Here is a 17736-nt window from a genome sequence, read left to right as displayed (position 1 = left end):
CCAACTATTTATTAATCTTTAAATTAAATTATCTAATGGCCCAACGTAAGCAAAGGATCCGGATCCCAATATTTGCGCTAACCTATATATATATATATATATATATATATATATATATCATATTCTACTTTTAAAACCCACATATCTGCCCCAACAGAATCATCATCTTATTTTTAGTGGCTATGAATTAGTAATATATATATATATATATAACAAAATTGAATAGGGATCTTAATAAGAGAACAATTAAATGGACGAGTGAAAAGTCATACCTATTGCAGTCTTCCCTTCGCATGCGTCGCATATTGTATAACCAAGGCCTTCGCAGTATGGACATTTTGCTCCTTCATCCACCCATTCCAGAAACTGCATAATTCAATCCATTCTTCTGAGTTACCACCACTTCTAAACTAAACTGAAGGCAATAAAGATGGGTGCATTAGTGGGGTGGGCGGCTTTACCTGTGGTTCAACATTTGGCTCACCAGATCCATCGCATTCTGAGAAACCAAAACTTGTTATATATTGAGTAGAGCAGAGGAGAGATATATTTATTTAAGAAGAGAGGTAGAATATGGGGATTTGAATCCTCCTCCGACTTCAGAGAAAAATTTAGATGTCAATTATCTTCGAACTAAAGAGTGACTTGACAAATATTTATGAAGATGTGTGGAATAAAATTTCAAAAGCATCCTGTCCCAAATGCATGTAAAAGTAAACGAGATAAGAAAGTTAAAAATGATATTTTAGAGAATCATTGATAAAAAAATAAAAATAAAACAACATGATTTGTTTATAAGAGAATTATTACAAGTTTTTTTTTTTCTTCAAATAATGATTGTAACATTTGGTTATACTTATAAAATATTTTCAACATTTTAATTTTATAATCGAAGTGATTTTTGGACATGACATAACAATTTCCAAAATCACTCCAAACCTACCCTTAGTTTTGAAGTCTGTTTTGAAGTCTGTTTTGAGCTAAAGGGTACAGTTGGGATATAGATATTATTGAATTAAGATAAACATAGGATACGATGTACCTGAGCATAACAGACGACCCTCCCCACGACAAGTCAGACACTTGGTAGATGTGTACTTGGTTTTGCCATCAGAAGCTTTTCCATTTGAACTAAGAAGTCGTGCGGGGTCTTCCCATCGGTTCTCTCCTAAGAGAAAAACTCGCTGTTGGGACACATCAAAACTCGCACTGCCTTCTTTTACTACCGTCTTCTGAATCTCTGATATTTCAGTTATTGAGTTAACAACAGCAGCTACATTATCACCTTCCTACCGTCTTCTGAATCTCTGATATTTCAGTTATTGAGTTAACAACAGCAGCTACATTATCACCTTCCTGAAAGAGGGGAAGAAACATGTGAGTTAATAAAAAATTACAAAAAAGAAAAAGAAAAAAATTAAAGATAATTGTCTAATAATTTATTGACTTGAATAAGTTTAGTAAAATGGTTAGTTTTTGTCGAGGAGATTTATTAGTAGTTACTAAAGAAAATTTAGAAAATTTGTTAATTTCTGCCCTATAAATATTCATGAGCTAGTTACCAACCACAAAGAGAACAAAAAAACATTATTAAGTGCTTAAGATTCCTCTATCCAACAAGTTGTTTTTTCTAATTCGAACTGTTTGTTTCGACATATTTCGATCGTGGATCACCTCTAACGTAGCAACACTTTTAACCATATTAGTGTGCTTTTAACCATATTAGTGAAAAGGTAGAAGTAGAAGAGCAATATTTAGAGTGCAAATAGTATTCAGTGCTAGGCAAACGGTAATCCTACAATTGGCAACATTTAGAAGACAAAATGACAAAAAAAATGGCATACAAGTTTAAAACGGTAATCCTACAATTGGCAACATTTAGAAGACAAAATGACAAAAAAAATGGCATACAAGTTTACTGAAAGCATAACTAACAAAAAGCAATACGCACAAGATGATTAACACAAATTCTATGAGAGAATGATACTTAAAAACGTTGCAACTTTTGTTCAAGCAGACAGCCATTTGCTTGTGCAAGACGAGATCAGTTTACTCGATGGAATTCTAGAAGAGTGGGATGAGAAAAATTTGTTGATACCAATGGAGCAGGCAATGCACCCTCTAATAGGATCTGTTCTCTATAAGTTGTACGGCCGTGTCCTAAAGTTCTAAAGATACAGAAACTCGCATCTGAACATCGTGGACATACTAATAAAAAGGTTGTTAAGGTTCCTAAGCAACACATTGATTACTCAAGGAAATAGGTCAAAATATACTAATAAAAAGGTTGTTAAGGTTCCTAAGCAACACATTGATTACTCAAGGAAATAGGTCAAAATCTTGACTGTGCACTCTCGAGTATCAAATATATTCTTCATCTAAAGCATACAAGACAGTTGCCATAAAGTAAATGTACAGAAATCACCAAATATTTCAATTCAAAGAAGGCTATCATGCACACACCAAANTATATATATATATATATATATATATATATATATATCATATTCTACTTTTAAAACCCACATATCTGCCCCAACAGAATCATCATCTTATTTTTAGTGGCTATGAATTAGTAATATATATATATATATATAACAAAATTGAATAGGGATCTTAATAAGAGAACAATTAAATGGACGAGTGAAAAGTCATACCTATTGCAGTCTTCCCTTCGCATGCGTCGCATATTGTATAACCAAGGCCTTCGCAGTATGGACATTTTGCTCCTTCATCCACCCATTCCAGAAACTGCATAATTCAATCCATTCTTCTGAGTTACCACCACTTCTAAACTAAACTGAAGGCAATAAAGATGGGTGCATTAGTGGGGTGGGCGGCTTTACCTGTGGTTCAACATTTGGCTCACCAGATCCATCGCATTCTGAGAAACCAAAACTTGTTATATATTGAGTAGAGCAGAGGAGAGATATATTTATTTAAGAAGAGAGGTAGAATATGGGGATTTGAATCCTCCTCCGACTTCAGAGAAAAATTTAGATGTCAATTATCTTCGAACTAAAGAGTGACTTGACAAATATTTATGAAGATGTGTGGAATAAAATTTCAAAAGCATCCTGTCCCAAATGCATGTAAAAGTAAACGAGATAAGAAAGTTAAAAATGATATTTTAGAGAATCATTGATAAAAAAATAAAAATAAAACAACATGATTTGTTTATAAGAGAATTATTACAAGTTTTTTTTTTTCTTCAAATAATGATTGTAACATTTGGTTATACTTATAAAATATTTTCAACATTTTAATTTTATAATCGAAGTGATTTTTGGACATGACATAACAATTTCCAAAATCACTCCAAACCTACCCTTAGTTTTGAAGTCTGTTTTGAAGTCTGTTTTGAGCTAAAGGGTACAGTTGGGATATAGATATTATTGAATTAAGATAAACATAGGATACGATGTACCTGAGCATAACAGACGACCCTCCCCACGACAAGTCAGACACTTGGTAGATGTGTACTTGGTTTTGCCATCAGAAGCTTTTCCATTTGAACTAAGAAGTCGTGCGGGGTCTTCCCATCGGTTCTCTCCTAAGAGAAAAACTCGCTGTTGGGACACATCAAAACTCGCACTGCCTTCTTTTACTACCGTCTTCTGAATCTCTGATATTTCAGTTATTGAGTTAACAACAGCAGCTACATTATCACCTTCCTGAAAGAGGGGAAGAAACATGTGAGTTAATAAAAAATTACAAAAAAGAAAAAGAAAAAAATTAAAGATAATTGTCTAATAATTTATTGACTTGAATAAGTTTAGTAAAATGGTTAGTTTTTGTCGAGGAGATTTATTAGTAGTTACTAAAGAAAATTTAGAAAATTTGTTAATTTCTGCCCTATAAATATTCATGAGCTAGTTACCAACCACAAAGAGAACAAAAAAACATTATTAAGTGCTTAAGATTCCTCTATCCAACAAGTTGTTTTTTCTAATTCGAACTGTTTGTTTCGACATATTTCGATCGTGGATCACCTCTAACGTAGCAACACTTTTAACCATATTAGTGTGCTTTTAACCATATTAGTGAAAAGGTAGAAGTAGAAGAGCAATATTTAGAGTGCAAATAGTATTCAGTGCTAGGCAAACGGTAATCCTACAATTGGCAACATTTAGAAGACAAAATGACAAAAAAAATGGCATACAAGTTTACTGAAAGCATAACTAACAAAAAGCAATACGCACAAGATGATTAACACAAATTCTATGAGAGAATGATACTTAAAAACGTTGCAACTTTTGTTCAAGCAGACAGCCATTTGCTTGTGCAAGACGAGATCAGTTTACTCGATGGAATTCTAGAAGAGTGGGATGAGAAAAATTTGTTGATACCAATGGAGCAGGCAATGCACCCTCTAATAGGATCTGTTCTCTATAAGTTGTACGGCCGTGTCCTAAAGTTCTAAAGATACAGAAACTCGCATCTGAACATCGTGGACATACTAATAAAAAGGTTGTTAAGGTTCCTAAGCAACACATTGATTACTCAAGGAAATAGGTCAAAATCTTGACTGTGCACTCTCGAGTATCAAATATATTCTTCATCTAAAGCATACAAGACAGTTGCCATAAAGTAAATGTACAGAAATCACCAAATATTTCAATTCAAAGAAGGCTATCATGCACACACCAAATACAGATTCATGAAATAAAAAGTTCTCAAACATACTTTCTGATCTGTAGGAATATTCCCTTTTTCATCTGTTTTGGCATCTGATCCAACACTCTCAGTTACTTTCTCCCCGTATAAAATCTCAAGGAGTTCTGCAGTCATTATACCATCTTCACGGAAACCTGAGGTGGCCTATCAAATAAAAGTATAGGTTTGAAGCAAAGATTGAAACAATGATGTCGATATCGATATCGATATCGAAATAACAATTTTAAGGACACGCTTAAATTAATAATCGAAGCTTTTTCACTTTCTAAATAAGTTATAAATCTTTAATATCTATATTCATATTTAATTTATACAAAAATATTAGACCTTAATGTTGAACTCTCTGATTTACATTTATATCACACATCGATGGATGTTTCAAATAGAAAGAACGTGTACTAAATTCGTATATATTTAATATATACAAAATATTAGAGATTGATAAGTCCTTAACAGTGAACTCTCTAATTTACATTTGGATCATGCATCGATGGATGTTTCAAATTGAAAGAATGTGTACTGAATCCGTATAGATGCCATTGAATGAGTAAAGAATGACAAACTAATGCCAACGCCAGTGACTTACTTGCCAAGTCTTGACGGCACGCTCAGTTCCACTGGAGAAACTTGAAAACTCCATGTCTTCTTCGCCAGAGTAAAATCCTAGCCTCAGCAATGCTTCCTGACATTTTAGTTCAATGATCTTCATACTAAAATTAAAATTAAAGCATTATAACTACCTAAAATCAAGAAGACAGTACTCGCATTTCGAAAGAAAAAAAAAAAGGAAAAAGAACAGAAAAGTGCACGAGATAGAGACTCAATTAGACTAGATTTCAAAAAACCGAACAAATTCCTCAACATCAACCACAGAGTCGAATCGACTATATTCACGGGCCTATTTATCACATATAATAATATTCATGTTTTTTTTTTTTTCCAGCTTCAATCTATATTATCTTTTTTTTTTTTTTATCTTAAAATTAATCTCAAATGCACAGCGTTCATAAGCAGATTGATCTGCCACAATGCTTACATTTGGTTAAGAAATTCGATCCAATTATATGGAAGACACAAAATCATAGGAACAAAAGCAGCACGAAACTTAAAACTCGCCTTCTAATATTTGATAGAAGAAATGCGTATGACGAGCAGACCTGCATCGCAAGAACTTCCGCTCCTTCCGAACCAATTCTTAAGGACTTTCTCTCATTCTTCACCTCTTTCTCTGCTTTAATCTCGTCGGAATACCTAACAACTTTTTCAACAATTGCCTTATTCTCTATCACTTCTTCAACAATTGTTTTCTTCTCTATCTCCACGTCCTCTTCACGAGTGCTCTCATCCAACAATATGCGACTCACCGACGCTCCGCTCTCGGCAATCAGATTCTTCTCCTTCAACACCTGTAACAGGCCGGCGATATTCGCAATAGTCTCTGAGGCCGAAACCGTCCCTCCTTGCATAGAATGTTGGCGTTCTAACGCCTGAATTTGAAGCTTAAGCTCGGCAATTTCCTGCAAAAGCGACTTGCGTTCTCTGTCCCAACGCTGCTCTTCGCGAATCCACCGTTCCTCTTCGCGAAGCCATCGCTGCTCCTCACGAATCCATCGAATCTCCTCACGTTCGTTGCTAGCGGGATTCAGAGAGCGACAGATGAAGGAATTGGCAAAAGAACGAGATGAGAGCTTGGGAGATGAGAAGATTGAGAGAGAAACGGGGAAGAAGCGGTGAGGTGTGAGGTGAAGAGAAGGATTGAGGAGAGGAAGAGTAATGGAGGAAGACATTGAAATGCAGCAGAGAAATTGAGGAGAGCGCGGAAGAAAGGGGAGAAATGGAGGAACGTCGAAGGAATAGAAGTGACTGTCTGAAGATATTTTTCCGATTAGCAAATCCCAGACCGCACATTTTAAACCACACGCTTTGCGTGAAGCAACTGGCGGGAAATCCCGACTCAGCCGAGCCGAGCCATAGCCTCATACTCATAGCCATCTTTTATTCATTTATTTATTTATTTATTTATTATATTAAAATATAATTTTAGTCCCTTTAATTTAGATAAAGTATCAACTATTATTATTTTGTATTTAAAAAACCCACTTTTATTGTATACTTTTGTGGAAATAATAAAATTAGTTACTCCAATAACTAACGACCGATTTGTGGTGTCTAGTCCGTTTATTCGAGATGGGAGGAAGCTTTCAATCACAATGTTCTTGCCTCCCCTGTTCGGGCTCTCACTCAATCTAATAACATGGATCATTTATTGTCTAATTTTATAAAATAGAAAAAGAAAAAATCACTTTTGTAGTACAACAAATGACATGTATGAAGATTTAAGCCAAGAGTTTAAACAACTCTTTAACGAGGCTTTAAAGAGAACAAAGAAGTGCAGTAGCATAGAATGCAAAAAGATAAATGATTCTAATAATGGAATTATTTTGGACCTTGGAAAACTCATGTTCAACAAAAATAAAAGTACAACAAAGCTAAATAATCTTTATCTCCACTTCTCACAATCTACCAAATCACTAACAAGAGGCGTTTCGACCTCAGCCTCAGTGATCGATGGACCTTTGATAATATACATAACCGAATCTCGTTTCAAAAATAACTTTATTATACAACAACCCATCTTGTTATCCATTCAATATATAGCTATCAATAACTTGTAGAAAGCATACCATACCATTGCTACCATTAATAATAAGGTTTTCTACATCAAAATGTAGACAAGAACGTTGTTGAAAGGGCCACTTACACAAATCTCATGCCGAAAATGCTTCAATGGTGGACAAAGACCAAGTCGAGCATCCATCAGTTGGCGGTTTCGTTCAATCTTAGTCCAATTTGACGTTAGAATAGAGGAGGGTGTCCCTTGTCAGAGGCATCCTTAGAAGGCAGCATGACTGCACAGTCGAAGAACAAGGGTCAGCAAAAATTGAAAAGGTTGAAAATATTTCAATCTCACCCAATTTAGACCATGAAAGCAAAATGTACCAACCATCAATAGTAATGTACTCAATTTTTATGAACAGATACAACGAACCCTTTTTTTATATAAAAGTTGGGCAATATAAGATTTAGATAATACAAGGAAAAAGAATGTCAACAATCAAAATGACACTTTCAATTGATCATGAAGATATATGTCTTGTTTGATAACTATTTAGCCCCGTTTGATAACCGTCTAGTTTTAAAAAATTGAACCGGAACCTATACATACTACTTCCACCTATACTTATAGGTTTCCTGGTTTTGTTACCTACTTTTTATCTATGTTTTCAAAACCAAGCCAAGTTTTGAAAACAAAAAAAAGTAACAATTTAAAAATATGTGTTTTCGTTTTTCAAATTTGGTTAAGAATTCAAATGTTCTCTAAAGAGCAATGAAGCCTATTGTAAAGAAACGATGAGAAAATAACCATAGTTTTCAAAGATCAGTTAGGACTTGGTATTATTTAAAACAGTTTTCATCTTTCTTAAAGAAAATTTTGAAACATTAGCCAAATTCCAAAAACAAGTTTTTAAAAGCTAACTCTAAAATTCAGCTTGGAAACATTTGTAAAAAGTAGATGACAAAAAAAGAAACCTATAAGTAGAAGTAATGATTATAAACTTAATTTTGAAAAGGCCACAAAAGTAGTAGTGATTATAAACTTAACTTTCAAAAGGCCAGAAAAAACAAGAACAGTTGTTGAGAAAAAAGAAGAAAATAATAGGTTCACCAATGTAAGTTTATTTTAAATACTAAAGTAGAGGTGCAAAACTTACCCCCATAAGAGTAGCAATCAAAAGGATGATTCCTGTGATCCAGGCAAGGGTAGTCCTAACCAATATAACTTCTTGAATAGTTGTGTTAACTTTGACTTCTTCCACCAACCAACGTGGAGTCTGCCGAGGGTTAAACATCACATTTAATCCTTTTTCTGCCTTTGGCGATGATGATCCAGAAAAGAAAATGACTCCAACAATTTCACCTACAAGTTAAATTACAGGTATTTACGTAAATACTAAATCATTTGTTCCAAAACCAAAAGACGTGTCACCATTGACAATAATACACATACTCATCCAGTCATCATGGAACAAGAATAACACAAAAGTCAATATGTTATATATCAGTTTGCATAAAAATACACTTCTTAACAAAAAAAAGGGTAGCTGAAAGAGACTAGAGCTTAATCATGAATAATTGATACACTTCTCAAACAAAAGCAACTACTTACCATCATATGCTTTTTGGAGTAAGTGGAATATCTTGGACAATGTAACAGTAAAGAGTCTCGATCTACGATCAGCATCTCCTTCAGAATCACTTTGATCTTTGAATGCCTGCTAACCCGTTGGAGAATATTGATTAGAATAAATGAAATTAGACGGAAAAAAAAAGTGATGGCATTATTGTGGAGAATCAGAACACACAGCCACATTCAACATATGTTATTTTGATGCAAAAATGTATTTTTCAAGAAGGTGGCAGAAATAAGGTTACGCGCATCACCTATAGAAGTACTATTGTTTTGTAACACGAGAAACCATAGTACTAATGGCCGCATCAGTGTCTCTATTGATGATTAAATGTTCAATATTGAATGTTACAAACAGAAGTTGAATAATGTTATCCCAAAGAAGAAACATCAAAATCAGGGAAAACAGCGTACCTTGATGCTATTGAACGAGCCGGTGATAAGCTCAGATGGACTTTGCACGTTTTGTGACAAATCCTCATGAATGTGTATAGCCCTTCTAATATTGTGAACTAGACATAAAAGACTGCCTATAATTTCTCTGTCCCCTGTCTGCAAGTGAGCATAAAACACCAGTGAACACATGAATAGGAGAAGTTTAGAAATAACCGAGTAACATTCTGAAAAGAGGGAGAAAACCTTAGACAGATGAAGATTTATCTGAACAGCATCACTCAAGGGCACAGCCAATTCCCCATTTAAAGTTTTTGATGCATCAGCAGCATAAGATCCACCAATAAAAGAGGCCTAGTCAGATATACAAACAAGCATTGTTAAAAATGAAATGAGTAAAAATATAGGCATCAAATTATACAATAAATATCATGACTTACAAATTCTCTAATGTCTTCATCTGTATAATCTGACAATGGTTCATTCAAAGCAACAATAGACACTTCAGCCTCACCTGCAAATAACTAGCATTAGAAAGAGCCAAAGGTATAACAGCCCAAGCCCAAGCCCACCGCTAACAGATATTGTCCGCTTTAGCCCAAGCCCGTTACGTATTTCTATCAGCTTCACGGTTTCAAAACACGTCTATTAGGGAGAGGTTTCCACACCCTTATAAGAAATGTTTCATTTCCTTCTCCAACTAACGTGGGATCTCACAATCCACCCCCCTTGGGGACCCAGCGTCCTCACTGGCCCGCTCGGTGTCTGACTCTAATACCATTTATAACACGTTAACAGATATTGTCCACTTTGGACCGTTACGTATCATCGTCAGCCTCACAATTATAAAACGCGTCTGTTGTGGAGAGGTTTCCACAACCTTATAAGGAATGTTTACGTTCCCCTCTCCAACCAATGTGGGATCTCACAAAAGGGTGGCTGAAAATATTTGGAAAAAAAAAAAGCAACAATGATTTTGGAAGGAACAAGTACCAGGAAGGTGGATGTCAGCACTCTCAGAACCTGCATGAACCTTGCTCGTAAGGACATTGCCGGACAAGCCACTTTCGAGGTTTACAAATTCAGGATCTGCAGTATCAGAAGAAGAATAAAATGTTTACGCCTTTAAAAAACAAGCAAGTAAAAATAATGTTTACAATATTATTGTCAAAATTACTGCAGAGACCATATGCTCCTTTAATTTCAAGCATAAAAACTGAACGAGGCCTATCAAGAGGATTTGGCATCAAAATCCCATTCAACTGCAAAAGGGATCATCAATAACATGATTAAAACCTTGCGGCAGCAGAGAGACGTAAAATTTAAAAGGAAAACATCTGCTGAATTAATCAAACAATTAAGAACCTTAGATGAGCCAGAAGCTGAAAGTGTTGAAAACGGTGCAAAACCAAGCAAGACTGACACAGCAGCCCCAACTTCTGGAAGTGACATCGAACTAAGCTGTGGAAATCAAATATGCACGCATAACATGAGAAGCTAAATTATAAACAAAAGTACCCCTTAACTTTGTTCTTTGTTTCAAAACTACCATTCAAGCAGAAACCATTAGAATGGTAGACGAAATGCCAACATGTTTGAATGTCGTTCTTTAAAACTTAGTCCCGACAAGTATTTTTATCACCAACACATCGTCCACGTTGTTTTCAATCCAACATTTGAAGGAACTTCTACTCGAAGGATACTTTTGAAATTTGTATGAAAAGTCAAGGATAATATTGCAACCTTTAACAGCATGGAGGTATTTTTTAAACAAAAGGCAAAGTTATTGAAATTTTTTTAAAATCCATTCACAATAGTACATCAATTCTAAACAGAAATGGCCGATACCGCTAATTAGAGAGATGAGCTCCTGAATACCAAATTGAAATAATCCGTATATATCGATGCGAAACATTGACACATTCAAGAAAGAACTCAACTCAGTTCTAAAAGCAAGTAGTTCCAGATTCAGTTTCTTCAATCCGCCAGAATTCGCAATGCGCAAACACAAACACGGCAAACAATTTCAAAACAATTCAACGTCACAACTCAAGTCTATTATCAGCTAACCAATAAAACCGATAACACCGGAGCGAAAAAAAAAAAAAACAGAATAAACTAAATTACCTCGACGCCATCATCTGGTGAATGAGATCGAAGATAATGATGCGAGGAGCTATCGACGAAAAGCACCGTACCAGTATCCTCGCACTGGATCAAACAAGGAAAAAATCAAACACGTCAAATTGAAGAATTATCAAATCCCGCGGTTGCTACGTAGAATTAATCTACGTGTGTTTAGAATCAAACAGAACCATCGAAATTAAGAGAAAGAACGAACCCGGGCGAAAGGGAGGATGATTAACAGAGTGAAGAATATGAATGAATTGCAGAATTCCATCTTGAAGAGAATCTGTGAACCCTGTGGCCTTGGAAGAACGAGATGAATCGGAAATCGCCGAGACGATTTCTACACACCTGAACAACGTGGGTTGCGTCGGGCCGATTTGTGGGCTCTTGATTCTGTCGGTATGTCCTCGAAACATCCATCGAATCAGCCCAAGTTCATCTTGTTTCGTTAAAAATAAATAAATAAATAAATAATAACTCACTTTTTTCCCCTTTCTTTTTAAGAGTAATAATTTATATAGTTAAAATAAGTAATAATAATATTTTTTTTATTTAGTTAAAATTATTTAATACTTCAACTAAAAAATAAAATAGCAACAATAATTAATTATTTAATTATATCAACATTCTCATTTCCTTTCAGCTACCCTGTTAAAAAGGTACAATGTCTAAAACACCCTTGTAGACATTACCAAAACTACCCATGAGTTCTAGGATTCCTATTTTCCATGGCCATCAAAACCAAGCGTGATTCACCTTTAATATTTAAATAAACTAACCAGAGTTAGTTAATTTGCGCCAGAGTTAATTCAGCGACCGTTAATATTTAACCAATCTAACCATGCTTAGTTAATTTGCACGTTGATTGAGCTACTACATACTTAATCATGTATTTATTAAGGGTGTGTGAAACTTGTCCCTAACAAACGCATTCTAAAATTGTGAGACTTACGGCAATACGTAACGAGTTAAAACGGACAATATCTATTAGTCGTAGACTTTAACTATTACAAATAGTTTTTAGACATCGAGCAGTGTGCCAGCGAGTACGCTAGGCCCTCAACGGGGTGGATTGTAAAATCCTACATTGGTTAGAGAGGATAACGAAACACTCTTTATAAGGGCGTGAAAACCTTTTTTTAATAGACACGTTTTAAAATCGTGACACTAACTATGACATATAACGGGTCAACGCGAACAAGGTTGACGACGATAGAGTTTAAATAAATAATATATATATATATATATATATATATATATATATATATATATATATATATATATATATATAATTATTTATTTATTTATTTATTATTATTATTATTATTATTTTTTTTTTTTGAGTTATTGAAAGACTGTAATAATTTATATTTATAACTGACTAGAATCGTATCTATTCATTAACATTACCATCGTCATTCTATTTAAATGAGTAGTAATTTTTATTAATTTTTTATTCGCATATTAAAAAAATTATGCAAAACTTGTTTTAGATATATATATATATATATACACACGCACGTGTGTGTAAATACAAAAAAACAATACAATGAGTTGGTTAATAAATAATTTTATTATTAATAAAGAACTATGGAAGCATTGATGCCATTATCCAACAGAACCGAATATGAATGTGTAATTATTCAATTATTTTAATTTCAAATTACAAATATTCATAAATAAATAAAACGACAGCAAACAAGTACGAAACGACGCAACAAAATAATACATGAAAACACACAAATTATTTAAATTAATTAATGACGTACGCAATAATAATTAATAACATTGCTTTACAGCATTAGCGTCATACTGCATGCATGAAGAAGACTCGGTCCTAGATCCGTCGTCCAAAACGCACCGTATTGGTCCCAAACGGATATAAACGGCCATTTTCCCGATCACTATTTTTTCCAACCAAATTTCCGACCGCCATTTCATTTTTTTTTTTCTTAAATTAAATTTAAAATTACGTAATTTAAAACCACCTATCCCACGTGGATAACTAAACATATTATTTCCGATAAGAAATAGATATTTTATCACAGTACAATTTAGTGGTGGCCGCCGCCGCCGCCTCCAAATCCTGCTCCTCCGCCGTAACCGCCTCCGCCACCAAAGCCTCCACCTCCACCGAGACCACCTCCCCCGCCTGCTCCTCCTCCGAATCCGCCACCACCCCCTGCACCACCACCGCCACCAAAGCCTCCCCCGGCACCTCCTCCATACCCACCGCCAACTCCTCCTCCCAGACCGCCTCCACCGCCGCCAAGACCACCTCCTCCTCCATATCCTCCACCGCCACCAAGACCACCACCACCACCTCCAAATCTTCTATGCTTAAAACCTCTCTTGTAAATGCCATGCCCTATCCCTCCACCTCCACCCAAACCACCTCCTCCGCCTAACCCTCCACCACCACCCAACTCTCCACCGCCGCCCAATCCTCCATGTCTAAAACCCTTTTTATGAATACCATGCCCGAACCCTCCTCCACCGCCCAACCCACCTCCTCCACCATACCCACCGCCAAAACCTCCGCCTCCGCCGCCACCAAAACCGCCACCACCACCGAGACCTCCTCCATGGAACCCTTTACCCTTAAAATAACCAAGTGGGCGATGAAAGACCACCACCACCGAGACCTCCTCCATGGAACCCTTTACCCTTAAAATAACCAAGTGGGCGATGAAAGAAACGCTTGTCGTCTTCTACATTGTTAGCTCCGACCAAAGCAATCAACAAACAGAAGCAAAAAGCCGCAAAACGCAGAGAAAAAGACGCCATTATTGGTCGCTTAGCTCTGAGAACACACAGAAGCACTAAGCCGCAAAACGCAGAGAAAAAGACGCCATTATTGGTCGCTTAGCTCTGAGAACACACAGAAGCACTGCAGTTTATATAGAGCAAAAAGAATCAACATACAAAAATAAAATAAAATTAAATAATTAAATAAATAAATGCAAATTTATTGAATTGAAGGAGAAGGAGGTCCACAATGCGAGTGGATCATCATCCAAAGCTTTTGGGACAAGAGTTAATGAGCCTCATCTACCCCTTCTGCCATTTAATTTTCCAACTGTCTCACGCGCCCAATTTATTATTATTTTAAAATTAAGCTTATTTTGTTATCTATTTTATTTAATGTTTAAAAAATTAAGACAAAATTTAAAATAAAAATTCAAAAACTTAATTGTTATGTTAAGAAAGCTTTGTAATTATAACTTTCTCTAAATAATAGCTTTGTAATTAACCTTTCTTTTTTCATTTTTGTTATTATCTTAATTGCCATTGATATTATAATTAAATATATTAATTACAACTTTTATAAATTAAATTGTTATTATCTTAATTGCCATTGATATTATAATTAAATATATTAATTACAACTTTTATAAATTAAAATTAGGACTATTTAATATATTTTATATTAATTAATCAATCCATTTAAATTTTAAAAAATTAAAAAATTACATTAAAACATTAGTTATTGAACGTTAAATGATCAATTTTTTTTAAAATAAATTTATTTATTTATTTAGTCATTTAATGTTTAATAATGTAAAATAAATACATTTTTTTCGATACAATTTAATTTCATGGAAGAAAAAAAAACGAAAAAAAAAATTAAATATTAAATTTGACCTTAAAATCTAAATACAACGGTAATACTCATATTATTATTATTGTTTATTTTGTATAATCAAGACAGAAAAGAAAAAAATCCATAATTTTCCTTTTTACAATATATTATTTTCATTTTTAGAAAAATGTGACCCATTACTTTATTAATAAATTAAAGTATTACCATTTTAGTTTCTATTATTTATAAAATTGAAAAAAAAAATTAAAATTTAGTCCTAAAAATATGAACTATGGGGGCAGTCCTATAATACGAGAACCGATCAACCTGAATTATCTAACCTAAATCTTAATGGTTAGGTTGGGCTAGGTTTTTTATGTGTTGGGTCAGGTCAAATTTTTGGAAAATTGAGAAAAAATCGAGTTCGATTTGTGGGTTGACATCTTTTTGGTCGGTCTATTCAACCAACTCGAAAATAGAACTACAATCCAACTAAACTTTACCCTACTTTTAAAATTATTATGAATATTAAGAATATTTTATATTTGTAAGTGATACCGTATAACTTGTGAATGTTTGATATTTTAGTTTCATGAGATTTTAATCAATAATGTAACGGATGATTTTTTTTAATAATTCAACAAATAATTTGACAACTCAACTCAACCCAACTTGAAAATAGAAGGTTAGATCGAGTTGGGTGATCAACTCTATTCGGGTCATCAATCCAACCAACCCAAAATTTTGAATTGTTCTAAAAGATTTCTCCAATGCAGCTTTGGCTCGACTTGTAACGACTATTCACGAGAATTTATTAAATTATAATAGATAAATATGATTTTTTTTAATATAAAAAAATAATCCGAACTCAACCCAACCCAACTAGAAAATAGAGGGTTGGATCGAGTTAGATGGTCAACTCTATTCAGGTCAACAATCCAACCAACCCGAAATTTTGAATTATTCTAAAAGATTTCTCGAACGCAGCCCTGGCTGCCTGTAACAACTCTTCACTAGAGTTTATCAATTTATAATGGCATAATTTCCAATATGGTTATACCCATTAATTAGGGTTTTGACCTTTGGGTTTTTTTTTAGGATCAGGCAGAAGGGGTGGGGTTTTGAATTGGGCAAGAGTGGTTATAAAAAGGCAGTTCCAATGGCTAATATGGGTTCTAATGTGATATCATTTAATAAGGGAGCTGTTGGGTTATGCTATTAATGGCACAGCTAAAAGGATGTCCTCCCACCAACTTTGCACCTAAGCTAAAACTACTTGTACTTTACTTTTATATTCCCATGCCTATTCTCTCCGTTTTTTTACAGATGTTCGGTCTCTAAATTTTAAGAGTTGTGTTGAAGGGAAGTGAGCGGTTTTGTTTCATGCAACAACTTTTGTTGAAGGATCGTGAGTGCGTGAAAGGGTTAAAGGGTATGATCTACAGTTCGGTGAAGTTCAATATCATTTCGTTCAAATGTTTAAGGTCTCGGGAACTGAGATAAGACAGTAACATAGTAAATTTTTAAAATTTTCAAAAGATTCTTATATAAATGTTAAAGGTTTTCAGGAACTGAAACAAGAGAATGACTCGTAAATTTCTAATATAAATGTTAAAGTCTCAAGAACTGAGTCAGGAGAGTGACCCATAAATTTCTAAATTTTTCAAAAGCTCAATTTATTACTATTTTCATATTCTTATAATTTATTTGATTATAAATAGATAACTTTTACACACCATTTAGTTAGGGTGGATTAAGCAAACATTCTAAATAAATATTAGAGGTTTCAAGAACAGAGACAAGAGAGTGACCGGTAAATTTCCAAAATGTTCGAAATATTCTAATATAAATGTTAAAGGAATCGGGACCAGAGAGTGATCCGTAAATTTCTTAAATTTTCAAAAAATTTAAATATAAATGTTAAAGGTCTTGGAAATTGAGATAGGAGAGTGACCGGTAAATTTCTAAATTTTTCAAAATATTTTAATATAAAGGTTTAGTTTCGAGAACTGAGACAAGAGAGTCACTAGTAAATTTCTAAATTTTTCAAAAGATTATAATATATATGTTAACGGTTTCGAGAACTAAACAAGAGGGTGACTCGTAAATTTATTAAATTTTCAAAAGATTTTAATATAAATGTTAAAGATATCGGAAACTAAGAAAAGAGATTGAGCCGTAAATTTTTAAAATTTTCAAAAGATTCTAATAGAAATGTTAAAGGTCTCGAGATAAGAGAGTGACCTATAAATTTATAAATTTTTCAAAAGATTATAATATAAATGTTAAGGGTCTCGAAAACTGAGATGAGAGAGTGACCCGTAAATTTCTACAATGAGGGAAGATTTTCAAATGGAAATAACGATAAAATATGTGTAATTTTGTTCTTCCACATTTTTTTTAAATAAAATTAAATATTAATGTGTAATATTTAAATGAACGAGATAATATATTTAAAAATGTTTGCTTAATTTGTGTGAAAGTTTCTATTTATAATCAAATAAATTATAAGGATACGTAGTAGTAACAAAGGAAACAACAATATATAAAGATACTTATAAATATATATATAATAAATTATAATTCAGTACTAAATATCTTTAATGACCTTAGTAATTAATTACATTATATTAAAACTTAACCTTTGTATTTATGGTTTAAAAAAAATGGATTATAATATATGGATGAGATGCTACCCAAATGA

General features: G+C 33.7%; 3 protein-coding genes and 1 long non-coding RNA gene across 4 annotated transcripts; all 4 read right to left on the bottom strand.

Moving 5' to 3' along the window:
- Nucleotides 1-144: 144 nt before the first annotated feature.
- Nucleotides 145-1296, bottom strand: LOC111473646. The gene is made up of 3 exons (XR_002715745.1): nucleotides 1043-1296; nucleotides 462-499; nucleotides 145-366 (listed from the first exon to the last, which is right to left on the bottom strand). It is a non-coding gene; the product is annotated as an uncharacterized LOC111473646 (long non-coding RNA).
- A 1233-nt stretch (nucleotides 1297-2529) lies between these two features.
- Nucleotides 2530-6548, bottom strand: LOC111473644 (protein disulfide isomerase pTAC5, chloroplastic). The gene is made up of 6 exons (XM_023119103.1): nucleotides 5835-6548; nucleotides 5264-5359; nucleotides 4687-4821; nucleotides 3428-3674; nucleotides 2847-2884; nucleotides 2530-2751 (listed from the first exon to the last, which is right to left on the bottom strand). The coding sequence occupies exons 1-6, from the start codon at nucleotides 6462-6464 to the stop codon at nucleotides 2632-2634; spliced, it is 1266 nt and encodes a 421-aa protein (XP_022974871.1). The 5' UTR covers nucleotides 6465-6548; the 3' UTR covers nucleotides 2530-2631.
- A 551-nt stretch (nucleotides 6549-7099) lies between these two features.
- LOC111473645 lies at nucleotides 7100-11849 on the bottom strand. The gene is made up of 11 exons (XM_023119104.1): nucleotides 11661-11849; nucleotides 11447-11530; nucleotides 10685-10780; nucleotides 10506-10581; nucleotides 10313-10408; nucleotides 9760-9833; nucleotides 9566-9673; nucleotides 9341-9478; nucleotides 8906-9011; nucleotides 8451-8656; nucleotides 7100-7586 (listed from the first exon to the last, which is right to left on the bottom strand). The coding sequence occupies exons 1-11, from the start codon at nucleotides 11718-11720 to the stop codon at nucleotides 7518-7520; spliced, it is 1113 nt and encodes a 370-aa protein (XP_022974872.1). The 5' UTR covers nucleotides 11721-11849; the 3' UTR covers nucleotides 7100-7517.
- A 1211-nt stretch (nucleotides 11850-13060) lies between these two features.
- On the bottom strand, nucleotides 13061-14103 carry LOC111473633 (glycine-rich protein 5-like). The gene is made up of 2 exons (XM_023119095.1): nucleotides 13232-14103; nucleotides 13061-13196 (listed from the first exon to the last, which is right to left on the bottom strand). Exon 1 carries the CDS (start codon nucleotides 14101-14103, stop codon nucleotides 13504-13506), a length of 600 nt encoding a protein of 199 aa, XP_022974863.1. The 3' UTR covers nucleotides 13061-13196; nucleotides 13232-13503.
- Between the last annotated feature and the right edge of the window lie 3633 nt (nucleotides 14104-17736).

The sequence above is a fragment of the Cucurbita maxima genome, unplaced genomic scaffold, assembly GCF_002738345.1.
Source record: "Cucurbita maxima cultivar Rimu unplaced genomic scaffold, Cmax_1.0 Cma_Scf00136, whole genome shotgun sequence".
Taxonomy (NCBI): Eukaryota; Viridiplantae; Streptophyta; class Magnoliopsida; order Cucurbitales; family Cucurbitaceae; genus Cucurbita; species Cucurbita maxima.
Note: the sequence above shows the minus strand (reverse complement) of the source record. Positions and strands in the feature narration are given on the sequence as shown.

Excerpts from the sequence above, each read along its gene's own strand:
- LOC111473644 (XM_023119103.1), bottom strand. The coding sequence starts at position 6,464 with ATGTCTTCCTCCATTACTCTTCCTCTCCTCAATCCTTCTCTTCACCTC. Across the intron at positions 4,822-5,263 it reads GTGCCGTCAAGACTTGGCAA|GCCACCTCAGGTTTCCGTGA; the intron begins GTAAGTCACTGG and ends TTTATTTGATAG. Across the intron at positions 3,675-4,686 it reads ATATTCCTACAGATCAGAAA|GAAGGTGATAATGTAGCTGC; the intron begins GTATGTTTGAGA and ends CCCCTCTTTCAG.
- LOC111473645 (XM_023119104.1), bottom strand. The coding sequence starts at position 11,720 with ATGGAATTCTGCAATTCATTCATATTCTTCACTCTGTTAATCATCCTC. Across the intron at positions 11,531-11,660 it reads TCATCCTCCCTTTCGCCCGG|TGCGAGGATACTGGTACGGT; the intron begins GTTCGTTCTTTC and ends TGTTTGATCCAG. Across the intron at positions 10,781-11,446 it reads CACCAGATGATGGCGTCGAG|CTTAGTTCGATGTCACTTCC; the intron begins GTAATTTAGTTT and ends TGATTTCCACAG.
- LOC111473633 (XM_023119095.1), bottom strand. The coding sequence starts at position 14,103 with ATGGAGGAGGTCTCGGTGGTGGTGGTCTTTCATCGCCCACTTGGTTAT.